Genomic DNA, 14,696 nt, shown 5'->3' with positions numbered 1-14,696 from the left:
CCGTAATTTCACGTTATTTTACTCTACTAGTTGATTACTTTGCTTAACGAAAATCTTTCGAAAACGCCGCCGTTATGATGTATACAGTACAATGTTTGGAAAAAAAACATTGATTTTGTTAATGTAAATAAATGCGAAGATTTATTTTCTTAACTTTTCAGGATTTGTCATTATTAGGTGTTTAATTTATAGGGAAGGGGCCAAACAAATAGACTACCTCGTTTCCAGGGTCTCTCATCTTCCCGCCCCTGGAGGAAGCGAGACCCTGGGAACGAGGTTGACAAATAGAAACGAAAACAAAAAATAAGTGACATATACTCTGAATCAGGCAATCAAGCGTAATTCCAATTTTGCTTCAAAATTGTAAACATTTACGAAAGATAAGTAGACCTACGTTCTTGTTTTGATGTTACAGCCTGACTAGTCTCAGGTCCAACGCCTCCACCTATGCTGCTACTCAACATACATGTTCAAGAGACACCTACGGAAAAACCGCGGACAAAAATGAATCAGTAAAGCCTGGCTCTCATATCCCGCCGGCCTATCTGCGACGTAGTCGCCGGTTGCAACTGACACCGTTCGGCGATCTGTCCCAGTGGGTCCCCGGCGCATCTGCGATGGATTGCCGACGTACTCAAATTTGCACGAAATGCAAATCGAATTGCGCAAGTTTCAACCATTTTATCCCTAAATATGAATCGAATCGTCTTAGTGGAGTACGTTGCGTCCGCAGATGATGTTCACATAAAATATTTTCATCGCCGACAACCGCCGACAACCGCCGACTTGCCTGCGAAGTTGAACTCAGCTCAACTTCGCAGGCAAGCCGGCGGTCAATGCCTGGGATAGATTATGATTCGGCGATAAATGTTCACATATGCCGTAACGGTGTCCCAGGCCGTGCCGGCGGCTATGTGCCAGGTATGTCGGCGGCATATGAGAACCAGGTTTAATTCATAAGTTTAACCAAAGGAAAGAATAACCGAGACGGTTTTTCCATATCCGATCTGAATTAGCATCGATTTTTACGATTTTCCTTAAATTTTTTGCCTCAAAGCTTCGGTTGAGAAGTGGGGAGTTCGAGCCCTTGAAGGCTACATTAGATTCCAGTCCACGACGCGACGACAACAACGATGTCCTAGTTACAATGTGTAACCTGAATCTGATCTTATAGTGTACCTTACATTCAAAATGATACTCAGTCCAATTAACGTACTAAATCTGGGCCGGGTTGTTCGAAAGCCGCTTAACGCTAATCCAGGATTAAAAGTTAACTGAAGTAACAATTTTTCCTCTACAGAAATGTTTTTCACTGCTTATGTTTTGTGTAATTTTTGTGAGATCATTCAAGCTCAAAACTGAAGGACAATTAAACAACATAAACAGAAAACCTCACCGAAAATGCACAAAAATGAAATCAAAATACTCGCTAAAATCCTGGGTTAGCTTAATCGGACTTTGAACAACCCGCCCTGGCTTTCGACAAATGTAAGTCGGTTTTCCTAGCAACCGAAAGGTGAAATGCTCCCAATTGCTGTTATGTAAACCAACCTTTATTTTTAAATAAGAACCGTTTTTCAAGAGAAATTTAGCCTAAGAAAGACAAATTTGTTTCGCTACATGCTGAGAACGTTCACAAGGCTGAAATTTAGGCAAGGATTTTTAATTATCCTCTTGTTAATCATAAAACTAAAAATGCAAATACAGTGTGAGAAGGTAATTAACTTTTTGTTCGTCAAACACAGAACATGTCGCCTGACATTGTCGTGTTCGCGAACAGTGAGAACAGATCTCAGAGTGATTTAGCACAATACAACCTTGGTTACGAAATAGGTGAAAATTACATCGTTTTAAGTACGTTTCAGGTTCAGCATTGAAATTCGTCTGAAAATGAACAAAGTGATATAATCATCTTTGTTCCCCAACTAACGAGCGTTCTTAGAAGAGTGTAGTGTAAATAAAAGAATGCGAACATTCATGATTCTTAAGGTTACTTTCAATGTTTACACTGAAGGCCTGTTTAAAATGTATTTTTCTGAAGTCTCTTCATACGAAGGGGAAATTAGCACTTACAAATTTGTCACGTTCGTCCAGATGTTTTTTCACTGAGAAAAAAAAAAATGCAAATTCAGGACGGGATATTTACAGTTGCCATCACAACCGAAGGTGTTCTGCTGCCGTCAATGTCCCTTTTATCGTCGCTCCTTCTTTTCCATTTAAATGTTAATAGCCTTTTATATTCCCTGCGATAGGAAGAATTCGCTAAGCCGTACACCAGGGGGTTTGCCGCACTACTGAAACTGCCAAAAAACGTCCATAAGAGTTGAACCTCACGGGGAATTTCCCACCAATCGATTGCGAATGCTTGAATGATCTCGATGACAAACACAGGAAGCCAGCTTAAGACGAACATGACAACCACTGCAAAGAGAGTAAGCGTCGTTCGCATTTCCCGTAAATTTACTCGAGCTTTAAGCCTTCTGTTTCGTGAATTTAATATGGGCGCGACGCGAGTAAAATGTTCCCCAACTGCCCGGAATATTTTGAAATAACAAGTAAAAATAACAACCGAGGGAATTACGGCGAAAAGAAGCAACAGCAACCCTCTCAAAATAGCTGGATAGCTCTTGTGTTCCATGGCGGCGTCTTTCTTAAAAATGACGCAGGCGGCTTTTGCTGGATTGAAAGTTGCGCCTAAGGCTCCGGTCGCCAAAGGAACAGTTAAAATCAGCGCACTTGACAACCACAGAGCTATCAATGTACCAATGGTCTTTTTCACTGTGAAAATGCGCCTGTACTTGGTCGGTTTCACGACCCGATAAAATCGGTTAAGCGATGTTACAACGATGGTCTGAAGCGACGCGAAGGCCAAAAAATAGATAAAGAAACATTGAATCTGACATGAGAAGTCACCATAAGTCCATTTGCCATGAATAAGCGTGCCGCACGTAAGAGGCATACATACTGCTCCCATTAAGATATCCGCCAAGGACAGCGCCAATATGAGAATGTTTGTTAAGCTCTGAAAAGAGAAATTCTTGAACAAAACAACACACAGGAGAAAATTTCCGAATAAGCTCGCAAAGGTGATGAGAAGAAAAAACGCAGATTCTACAATAACTACTCCAGTTGACCGCGTCTCTAGTGACGCTGCAAAGGTGGCGAAGTGTTCTTCGCCGCTTCCCGGGGAAAAGTTGCGTGCCATGTTTGAACCTTCAACGAAATTATTAACCGTCGATTTTGGTCTTACAGCTCAATGTGGCAGTTGATCTTGGTGTCAATCAGTGTGAGATTGAATCCGTTTGCATTTGATGCTATCACACTTGGTCTAAAAGCCCGTTATGAATAAATCATAATTATGGGCAGTTTGGTTTTTTTGTTTACTTAATCTTGTTTTCAGAGGGAGGTGTTCAGAAAATGACAGATTTGCTTTCCGTCATAATCGATCAAATGAAAGAACTTGTTTCTAATCAGTACAAGAAATTAAAATTTGAAATCTTTCTTTGGGATTTTTTGCTTTCCGTCGAACTGATAACACAAGAACTAAACGATAAAATGTTTTAGTCTTTGATTCTGACATCTGTTTAAAACGTCGAAATATAGAAAGAGCCGTTTAAAAGTGTTACTTAGAAAAGCAAACAACATCTTCATCAGAGATTCCTTTCCAATTTAATCCGTGTACTTAGGGAGTTTCTTTGTTTGTGGATAAAAGCTTGGTCTCAGATCCATACTTAATTTCACGAGAAAGGTATTAGTTTTAAATGCAAGCGTCTATAAGTAATTACGTAAATTGGAATAAATTACGGCTTTAAACGCCATCTGTCACTAAATTCACTCCGGGAAATTTTTTTTATCTAAAAGTACAAGTTCCTTTGGTTTCACTAAGTTATGAATCAATTAAGATTCAGTTGGATATTCAAGGAAAAAAACCCAGCTTGTTCGGCTGCACCCAAACAAGCTCAAGATTAGCATGTATATATTTTGCAAAGAAGTCCATTTACACCGATTTAAAAAGCGATAAAAGTTTAAATTGAAAGTAGCATGAGAGCGTTAGAAAATAATAACAATGATAAAAAAAAAGGCGATTAGCTATAGCGCTATGAAACTGAGGTAATAAGGTAATAGCCATGCTGTGTTGCCGTTCCCGTCATTTCCTGACTTATAATTAGAATGCGGTTACAGAAATATCGTTCTTTTAGGTTGTGGTTGTCTTCTTCAACAAGACTCGATATATACGTGTGTTTTGGTCTAAACTGATAAACATGACAAGTTTATGGCAATCATATGGTCAAATTAGACATCGAGGAGGTAAGAGCGGTAGGGAAACGTGCGCACATTTGCATAACTATGTCATTATTATTGATATGACTACTTTATCAAAGAATCCTGGAGTTGACCATCCTGTAATCTTTAACTTATCCGATAAAAAATAATGATAATAATAGTAACAAAAACCCCTGATTTTTGAATTTTTCCTCCTGGAAATTTCATTCCATGCGATTGTACTCCTGCAACTTTCAGATTTATAGTTTGCTCTTCGAAAAAAAAGCAACCGTTTTTGGATTGACCGAAAACTTTCTTCCGAAATTTTCGGATCATTCGCTCTGGTTTCGAAATCCCTAAAATTACCGAATGGAAAGTACCCATGCATGTAATCGTATAGGAACATTACGATACGAGGATGGGAAGACCAGGACGCGGGAAACTTTCGCGGGTCCCGTCGTGTCGCCAAAAACCGAATGCCTCAGATGAGTATTTTCTTAAACGACAGTGACGTCAATAACTTGAGCTTCGGAAAAGCTATTCACAAACGCAATGACATCTTTTAAACTAAAGAAATGGTAGAAATCGTATCCTATCAAGCTTAAACGATGGTGAACAGTCGATGCTGAATTTAATCATCTTTCTAGGGGAAGCAGACATCTCTGTCAGTATTTCATAGCGGAGCTCCGAAGGCCCGAAGGGCCGCCAAGCGGAACCCCATAATCATACAGGAAAAAAATGAAACCCATGAGTTGATTTTTTCATGTTTCATGGTTATCATGGCTGGCGGTTATGCTCGTGGGCGCGTACGCACCGCCAATCTCGTTACCAGTGTCCGCGATCCTTTTGATAAGCATCAAGAAATCAAAACCTCGGGGAGAAATGGGAAAATGAGCCAGCATTATTTCAAGCGGTTACTCTCTCTTTGCATGTTCAGAAACCGCTGTTGAACTTGAAGGCATACGCCGTATCAAACCGAAACCAGGATTTTCTGGTTCCGATTTTTGATTTCGTCCAGAGCGCATCCGGCCACCGCCGACCCAAAACGTGCGGGTTCTGGGGACGAGGGTAACTGACGGCTGATTAGGTCGCGATTGCTTTTTGATTTTACATCTAAATGGTTGAGATAACACTAGCTTTTTAAACCAACCGTAGGATACAGTATTACACAAGCAACATATGCAGACCAGTAAGATGTTGATAATCAGCACCTTTTGTAAGGAAAATGTTCTTAAAAAGGAAACTACCTTAAGGGTAAACCATTTGACTTTTTGACGGGGGATGGGTGATTTTAAAACATGTTCTGCAAGCATACTTGTTGCTCCCGATGTTTCTCAATTTTTTTCTAACAAATAGTCAAGTATACAGTTATGGCACGAGAACAGCCAGTAGTAATCGATCACACCATTGTCGCGTAAACCTTAGCCAACTTACCATACTCGACCAAGGCCCTAAAATTTGGAATTCTCTACCAGTATCTATAACTTGTTTAACAAGTGTTTCCAGCTTTATGGAAAAGTTGATCACATTTTTAATTACTAAATAGTGAATTAGTCATGCCGCGGCCGCAGAACTCACAATTTTCAATATATTAACTTCTGAGGTGGCCTCTGTTATAAGCCTGGTGATTTCTTTTGGAGGTCTCCTCGCCGCTTTTTGAGCATTGTCAATATCTTTTGTTATTATTTACGTGGCAGATAAATGATGATATGAGGTACTCCCTCAAAAAAAAAAAAAACATGCACACGACCACTGTCGAAAAAAATTCATCCAAGCTCAGTGAGCCGAAAAAGGCATATTATACGGAGAAAAAAAAAAATCACATCACATCCCGAGAAAAAAAAAAATCTAATGCATGAAAAGGTTAATCTATACAAGACGTGAAGCTCTGGTGAATTCTGAGCGACCGTTGCCAAATTCTGGATACGTTAGTCACACAGCGCATGCTTTGTCCAAAACAAACTAAGTGCTGCTGGATTTGCAACAGACTCCCCTTAGGATTGACGTGTATTGTTCAACCACTTTTGTCTGCATTATGATTTGATGTTCACAAATTTAATTAACTATCAAAAATGTTTTAAATTCGTGAACATTTTCTCGAGCCTCCGTATTTTGACACGAAATTCTACAATTTTGACATCGCCATGATCATGTGGAGTAAACAGATGAGTTTGTCTTAAGTCCAGTCCATTTTTGGAGCAATTCAGTGCTTCTCAAAGGAAGCTAATCCGGACAGACTATTCTACCGAGTTCCCCACAGCTATTCGCGCCATCAGTCATGCGCAAAAGGGAATAGTTGCAAAATAGCTATGCATGATTACAAGGGAATAAAAAAGGGTCGTGATGAATTTGCTAAATGTTCTTAGTTTTCTTTTGCCATTTGAGCCTGATCTTGAGACGTTCTTGAATTTTCTTCAATACACCATGTCCAATCAGATTAGTGCTGAATAACAAAAGTCCCCCCCCCCCTTACAGAGTAATCTTTCCTATTCCCGAACATCTATTTGACCTTGACAAAACCGTTGTTTTCTGTTATTAAGCAAGAAAGCAGTTTTCATACGTAATTCATTAATTAACCGTAAAGAAACACAAACAGATCGATAGAGGCTGGTCCAGGAATAAGCATTCTCGACCCCAAAGCTATTTGCCAAGGCTATTTCAAAATTCGTGCTTCATTTCCATCACATGAAATGACGCTATCAATTACAAGAAAATAAGAAAGCCTACAAATGCAAACAATCATCCAGTCAATTATTTCGTCTGATTACAGTTCTATTTTTTCTGCTTACGGTATTTCACCAACGTGTCTAATTCCGCAGTGTTTTGGCAACAGAAAAATGCTCAAGGCAGGTCAAATCAGGGGTCACGCGAGTTCTCATGCACGTGCACATGTTCCTGCTGGTCCTGTCGCTATGACGACAAAACAGTTGGTGTTCTGGTGAGATCGACGTGTTCCTATTTTTTTAACTGATGCCTTACGAGCGTGCTAGACGGCACGAAGTTAATGCCATAGAAAATTGTCAGCTATATGTCTATTTTCTCGCCTACCGAGCTACAGAATGTGTAGGAAACGACGAATGCTGTTCGAAACCACGAAAAGTCAATTCAATTCAATTCAATTTTAATTTAAACTCTCACAAACTTGAATTTTACAGAGGTGTCAGAAAAAAGTTGCATTTCACAACCAACACAAGTGCGTTATTTTTCCAATTTTTCGAACCATAAATTTTAATTTATAGGAATCGCAATTTCATGCGCGTGTGCTAATGATGTTATGTATATTTGCATACAGTATGTTGTTATTATGACCTCCTCAGACACAGATCACGCGGTTGCTATTCAACTGACGTTCTGGTCCATTGCTTCACACGGGTAGTAAAACCTATTAAAAATATCGAAGACTCCGGCACGTTGATCAGTACGTGCACGATTCATTTCAACTGAGCGAACGTACACCAAACGACATGGCCGCACGAAACCTTCGCTTCATTTTCGTCCTTTTCTCCACAGGTAAGTTCCTTTTGGCTTAAATATAACATAACCTGATGGAGTACGCTTTTTCTTTTCACTTTTCTTGTTAAACCCGTAAGTCAAAATTTCAAATGAATACAGATTTTCCTAGCAGTAGAGAACTTGTCAATAGCAATTCGCATTGAGTCGGTGACTCGAAAGAGCTTTGAATAACAGTTCAGAAAAAAAAAAGATTATAAGCGCATTATTTCGTGGCTTGAGCACAAATTAGGCTAAAGCGCTTCGTAAAAACTACGGGGGTCGCCAAGAAAACTCTTCAAAGTTGAATTCAGTAAATTTCGACAAGGAGTGTGTAGTACAATTGTACCAAACAACACCCACAGGAAACCAAATGGCGAATTTCTTTGGTAATTTTTTTTGCGCTTGACAGAATCTCTGATCTGCAGGCCAAATAAAGCATATTTTTTTCTGTCATTCTCTGCGGAAATAAAATATTGCCCTTGTCACAGAACTCAAGATTTCCCGCATGCCTCGACATGATAAATCGGCTTTACCGCAAATACTTTCCATTTCGACGACCTTTTCCCCGAATGACAATAATGCATTCACTTGTCTCACCCTCGTAAAGCAAATGATGAGATGAAACCTTCCTGGATAAATATTTCTGAAACATTTCTGTCACATGGCAATCCGCCGAAATTTTTTGAGGCTTCAATCATTATTTCTTCATGTTTTGCGCCGAACATCGTTCAGACCGAAACTGTAGCTCGAGGCTAGAACAATCACTGTGATATTTTAATTCATGTCGGGCGTTAAAGTTGCATTCTTTGCGTCTAATTTGTTTGTACCCCGAGGCGATATTCAAATTTACACCTCAACGGTTTTGCAAGAGAAACAGAAAGATTCTAAACAGTTCCTAGACTCGATGTTAGCGATGCACTTCATGTACTTGTGCTATCAACTGTACGCAACACTTGAAGCCACTGAGTTCCGTTATAATTGAATGTTGACTGAAGTGGTTTCCAGCTGATTCCTGTTGCCATGGGGCCTGAATTTGTGTTTGATAAACAGAAACACTGCTCCCTTTATATTAGTATTGATCATCCACGTGGTAATACAAACATGACAGATGTGCTGGAAAAAATATTGAACGTAACTCAAAATAATGACAACATCTAGAAAATAAAGTTTTCATTCTTCCAGAACCGTTATTGTTATTGAGCATATGATAATTTTGCGTGAGGAAGAAAAAAGACCATTGAAGGCCGACTTTGGCAAACTATTGTAATTTTTATAAAGAATGATAAAAATTATCGAAATTTTGAACATTAATGAAGTTTAATCACTCAAAAGGTCTCTGAGATGCAGGATAAGATGTGCCGTACCTCGATCCTTTTTTTATACAAAGTCAGTGTAAAACGCAGACTACGGACCAGATCCGGAAGTAAATGCAGACTGCAGACCAAGGGTAAAATGCAGAGTACAGACTGTAGACTGTTCAACTGAATCGTGCTATCATTTCCATCATTGAAAGCTAACCGTAAACAGGGTAACCGGAGCGTTTTTGTAGGCTAACCTGAGTGAAATTTACAGCTAACCGGAGGGATATTCAGGCTAACTTTCAATGCGATTAGCTTGAATAATCCTGTTTACGGTTAGCACTCGTTGATGGAAATAACACGATATATACTTCAAACTCTGTAGTCTGCAGTCTGCGTTCTACCCCTGGTCTGCAGTCTGCATTTTACCCCCAGTCTGCAGTCTGCAGTCCGCAGTCTTTCATTTTACACTGCTGACTGCCGATGGAAGCCGAAACTACATCAGTTAATCTGATGTTGCATAGGAATTGCAGGGGTTTTGAGGTCAAAACTGTTTTCATACTGGAGCCCTTGCTTTCAATAATTTTCCATTTTTGAAGGAAGTCGATTCTTTCCTAGTTTTTAAAACGAAGCGCTAGCCTAAATATATTTTGCGATTGATTTTATTGTTTGAATTCTAGAGTATGTAAGAACATCAGTGACACGCTCACCTAACGGTTCGTGCATGTGCCACTTTTTAAACACATTTTGACGTCATCTGTGATCTATTACTCAACAGACACACGGCAACATGGAATGTATTTGTTAAGTAGGTTTTACCTTATACCATGCACATTTTAATCTATTCTTACAGTGATCTTTTTTGTTATTTTTGGTCGCCCAGAGCTTATATGTGATTATTATTATTATTATTATTATTATTATATTTATAACTGATAATGTTGGGTTTCTGTGTTATTTATGATTTATAAATCGGTCAATATTTAGTCCGACAATACCTATAGTACACGTGGTCCGAAAACTGTCCCCCAAATAAAAAAAACTCTAGATCTTCAAATTATGCTCGTACTTCTAACAGCAACCTATCAACAGTGACATCTAATACGGAGTAATAGCGGCTGCGAATGGTAGTGTTGACCTTTATTTTAATCTATTGACCTCAGCGTCTACATGTATTTAGACCTAGTCGATAAAAGTGCCGTTTTTTTGTCACTGACTTGTATATTTTAAAATATACAAGGCAGTGACAAGAAACAAAACAAAACAAAACAAAACAACAACAACAACAACAACAACAACAACAACAGCAACAACAGCACTTTAACTTTTATCGACTATGTCATCTCCTGGCTACATTTACTCAATGTATGTAGACCATTAGTGTCGGTTTTTTTGTACTCCGCAGTATATGGCTTGTTTTTAGTTGAAGCAGCGGATAAAAAAGTATCGAGTGGAAACTTCTCTGCTAATGTCAAAGGCAATTCAGGCAAAGTTGAGTTTGTGAAAAGAGGCTCTGATGGTAGATTTGATTTCAGCAAGGCTTTCACATTGGAGGTGGACTATGTGATTCAAAAAGACAAAGACAACAGAGATGTCGGAAAAGCTGTAAACAACCTTGCGAGCCAAGTGTTTAGCTTCTCAGCTCTTGACAAGGACGCTGTTTACCAAAATATCTCAGCCGTGAATCTCAATTTGGATTCGTATCTGACTGCCGCAGAGGCCACACTCAAACTGGAGATCTACATCTTCAAAGAAGCTGGAAATGTCACATTTGGCAATGAGATATTTCAGGTGCAGAATGGAACCCTGAAGCTGCTCGTTAAGGTTTGTAGTGAAAGAACAGCCGTAGGCTTCATTAATAATGTGGATGTATGTACCTTCTGTCATTCAACTTAAAGGGCCCTAGTCAGTCACACCTTTTTTTTGTTTACATGCGAGAGTTTGGCTACTATATTTTATTTGGAGTATGTCGAAACGAAAGAAACCACTGTGAAATTTCTAAAGATATTAAACATACTTTCAGGAACAAAACTTACAGTAAAGCAATAAGATGGCGGAGGCTTACTTGGGTTCTTTAACATTAAACCTATGGGCTGGGAGAGCTCGATATGTTTTTCACTCCTGCTCGGTAAGTCACTCTTTTCCACTCTTCTCTAACTTCCGATTTGGCCAGTATTACAAGCTACTTAGCTTTCTTCCTTTTCCGCTTGCTTTCTCTTGGCCAGCTACTCTCGTGTATGTAACTTATATCAGGGTTAGAAATCTGTTGAAATGTTTCAACATCTGCGGAGCTAGTAACGTTGGGTGCATGCTTAGTCTCCCAGGCCTTCCTCTAGTAACTCTCAGCCTGACGGTGTTCCAACTATTTTCTTTAAATTTGATTTAATCTCGGCTTCATCGTTTTTCCAAAAAATGTTGCACTGTTAGTAATAAAAAGTTATTTTTGCAGTTGGAAAACTATACATTCTGTGAAGGAAGCATGGTGCCCTCCATCTGCAAGAAAGATGATATTGGAATGTACGTTGATGTTGCAATCGTTGTAAAAAGCAAGGGAGACAAGAAAGCAAGTAGACGTGGTGATGGTGGCAAAGGAAAAATCGGCTGTTTGAAGAAGGATAAATGCCCAGACGTGTACGACTTTGGCGATGAAGCTGAAATGGCCCTTACAAAAACGGTACGATAATAGGACACAATAACACCATCGAGAATTGAGCCCTGACATTTGATTCAAAATTGTATTTTGTTTTAACCAGCAATTGAAATACCTATTATTTATTTAAGTGCATGAGAATGACAATGAGCCATCGAAAGGTCTATGTTTCCTCAGAACAAACTTAGAACTTTATACAACTCCCTTAGGAAACAAGAGGCTGTAGCCTAGATTTGGATGTGATCTTGCCGCGCGGTTCTTTTTTTCGAGACTGCAGCAAACCCATAAAAGGCTTACGGACTCTCATGATTTTGAACAGGACCATTTTTCAACCAAGATTGTCTTTGATTTCCGTTACACGAAATAACTAATTTCGTACTACTACTACTACTCCGAGGAGAGGAATTCCAGTTCATCTCTGGGTTACCACCAGCATTCAGTTTGGTGGTACCCATTTATACATGGGTGAAGAGCTATTGCTTCTAATCAAAGAAAAAAAAGACCAAACTTAAATACACAAGCACCTCTATTCTGGCAAAAGTGTTGTGATTAATTAGCTGACATTGTTCTTGAAGTTTTTCTTGACTCCTTACTGACACCTAAACTTAATATATATCTAAACTGAACGGCTTAAATCTGCATTTGAAAATGGTAACAAGATGACGCCGAAACGTCATTTTATAGAGTTTATTTTTCTTTTGAAAAGCTATTGTGCCGGAGAATAAAGTGTCTTGTCAAAGAACCCAACTCAGTGATTTGGAGCCCGGTACACTAACCATTAGTCCACTTTGTCTCAGTACCTAGTTTGGGGAAGGAAGACTATTTTGGGGAGGCTTTGTTCACATGCAAAGCTACTTGGTTTCGAAATGTTATTTCACGATAACAGCAGAAATTCTCACGCGCTCATTGGCTAATTTTCATTGTCAATAAGCAGATAGACACATGAATTTCTAATTTATGCGATGCGTCAACAAGCAAGAGCGGGAAATTTGACATTTGTTAGCGTAAAAAACAAACTGACGTCAGTTTTTTATACGTCTGTCCTGTTATTGACAATGAATTTCATCATAACATTGTCAAAGTATGTCTGCGGATCCAGTCGGCTATCGCCTAGTGGATCTACAGCTACTTTGACAATGTTATGACGAAATCCACGATCAATAACAGGACAGACGCATGAAAAACTGATGTCAATTTGTTAACTTTTACTTTGAAGAAGGCAGTAATGGCCAGTTGTATATGTGCTCTCCTCCTATTTACATGGCCTGTCTTTGATTACAGCCAAGATTAGTTCATGTGGTTGAGTTGTTTGATCTTTCTTTCTTTGTACCCCAATAGCTTTTCTCTGCAGGTCAATGGTACTTTGGTTTTCCCCCCTCCTCAAAGGGCACCACTTTTTGTAAACCAGCACGGTTAACATGTTTCTCATTATATTCTTGTTATCTTACATGTGTTTTACTTGTTATGCTTATTTTCTTTTATAGATCATCAGAGATGGAATGTATGAAGCATCACTGCAGGGATACCCGAAAGCTGACACTCAAGGCAGCAAACAGCGCTTTATCTTCCGAACACCAAAGTTTAACCACACAGTTGTTTTCGATCCAACTCTCAGTGTAGGTGAGGCGACAGAAGAACCTACAACTCCAGCCACTCCTACATCACAGGCGTCGTCCATTCAGTTTAGTATTGCTATGTTCGTGATCTTGTTGACCACTTTCTTCATGTAAGATTGTATCACGGTCTCTGCTCATGGCATGTTCAAAAAAATGTTCCAATTGTTTTGTTTATAGTGGTCAATGCGCTTACCTACACACCTAGCTAGTACGCAGGCATGTCACAGACTTTTAAGTGGCAAATAAACATAAATCAAATAGGCTTAAAATTTCCCAACTGGCGGAAGGCAGACCAGTTGCCTATTTACAATCATGAACTAGGGTCTACCGAGAAAAACCCCAGCTTAGTGGTCAGAGCGGGACTTGATCCCTCAACCTTCGGATTTCAAGTCCGGCGCCCTAACCGCTAGGCCACGCTGCCTCCTCCTCGTGGCATGGGCGAGAGACTGGATTTCGTACTGTAAAGAAGGCCTTTGCAACATTGAACCTGCACCTTACTACAAAACAGCTAGGTTAGGTTACTGCATACTGCTGGATATTTGGCCGGCCAAATCACTAGATTCCTGAGTAATTCTGATTGTTAACCCTAAATACTAAAACTGATGTTGTTTCATATTGAAGAATTTCTGAATCTTCGTCTGACTGTAAATTTGTTGAAAAGCTAATGGAACAGTAGTAATTTTTCATCAATTTCAGTTGGAAGTCGTGTTCTACTCTTTGGGAAGCCCTTTCAAGCCCCGGTTGGGAAAACAAAAAAAAGAAAAGTAGCTTTCTGTAAATAGTTGACACCATTTCTTTTGTTTTTTTTTTTCTCTTGATTTTGATAAAATAGTAACCATTATTTAGTATTCATCCCAACTGTTTCTTTTCTGCAAAATGGTAAAAACTGCAGATGACCTGAGAATGACCTTCTTTTACAGTGTCGAATCAGGCTTAATATTGCAGAATTTTTGAATGTGCTTTGAGCGAGTGCTTTGTGACTTACCTTTTTCAAAATCAGCCCCTTTGCACAATTATATTTGCATTAAGATTACAGTAGAAATGCAATTGTTTCAAGCAGGTCTTTGATTGTTTGATAGTTTGTGGTAATACAAATAAGCTGCATATAAGGCGTGAGGGAAAAAAAAAACTGACCAATCATTCCTCGACAAGTGATATAGAAGCTCTGTGGAAAAAAACAACAACATTTTTTGTTGTTTTAATATAATTCTAAGATTTTGGATGTACGGACAAACACGAGGCATATGTTTAATTAATCATAACTTTGAAAATAAATGTAGCATTATATAATTGCCTTTTGGAAAGATTAACAGTTTTCCATTTTGCTGGCGCTTGCACAGTGTTGATTACTTACTTTGTTTTTCTTTTGCTCGGAGA

At 39.1% G+C, this 14,696-nt stretch overlaps 2 protein-coding genes across 2 annotated transcripts; one reads left to right on the top strand and one right to left on the bottom strand.

Annotated features, from left to right (window-relative positions):
- Window positions 1-511: 511 nt before the first annotated feature.
- LOC145495171 (melatonin receptor type 1B-B-like) lies at window positions 512-3,214 on the bottom strand. Its single transcript, XM_081474749.1, has 2 exons — window positions 2,010-3,214; window positions 512-1,476 (listed from the first exon to the last, which is right to left on the bottom strand). Exon 1 carries the CDS (start codon window positions 3,203-3,205, stop codon window positions 2,129-2,131), a length of 1,077 nt encoding a protein of 358 aa, XP_081330875.1. The 5' UTR covers window positions 3,206-3,214; the 3' UTR covers window positions 512-1,476; window positions 2,010-2,128.
- Window positions 3,215-7,727: 4,513 nt separating this feature from the next.
- On the top strand, window positions 7,728-13,433 carry LOC145494127 (acidic skeletal organic matrix protein-like). Its single transcript, XM_081473592.1, has 4 exons — window positions 7,728-7,773; window positions 10,459-10,877; window positions 11,503-11,727; window positions 13,188-13,433. The coding sequence occupies exons 1-4, from the start codon at window positions 7,728-7,730 to the stop codon at window positions 13,431-13,433; spliced, it is 936 nt and encodes a 311-aa protein (XP_081329718.1).
- Window positions 13,434-14,696: the final 1,263 nt, after the last annotated feature.

Source organism: Orbicella franksi, chromosome 8, assembly GCF_964199315.1.
Source record: "Orbicella franksi chromosome 8, jaOrbFran1.1, whole genome shotgun sequence".
NCBI lineage: Eukaryota > Metazoa > Cnidaria > Anthozoa > Scleractinia > Merulinidae > Orbicella > Orbicella franksi.
This window is presented reverse-complemented; position numbering and strand designations above follow the sequence as displayed.

Coding starts and splice junctions, on each gene's coding strand:
- LOC145495171 (XM_081474749.1), bottom strand. CDS start 3,205: ATGGCACGCAACTTTTCCCCGGGAAGCGGCGAAGAACACTTCGCCACC.
- LOC145494127 (XM_081473592.1), top strand. CDS start 7,728: ATGGCCGCACGAAACCTTCGCTTCATTTTCGTCCTTTTCTCCACAG. Junction 10,878..11,502: donor CCCTGAAGCTGCTCGTTAAG/GTTTGTAGTGAA, acceptor TTATTTTTGCAG/TTGGAAAACTATACATTCTG. Junction 11,728..13,187: donor AAATGGCCCTTACAAAAACG/GTACGATAATAG, acceptor TTTCTTTTATAG/ATCATCAGAGATGGAATGTA.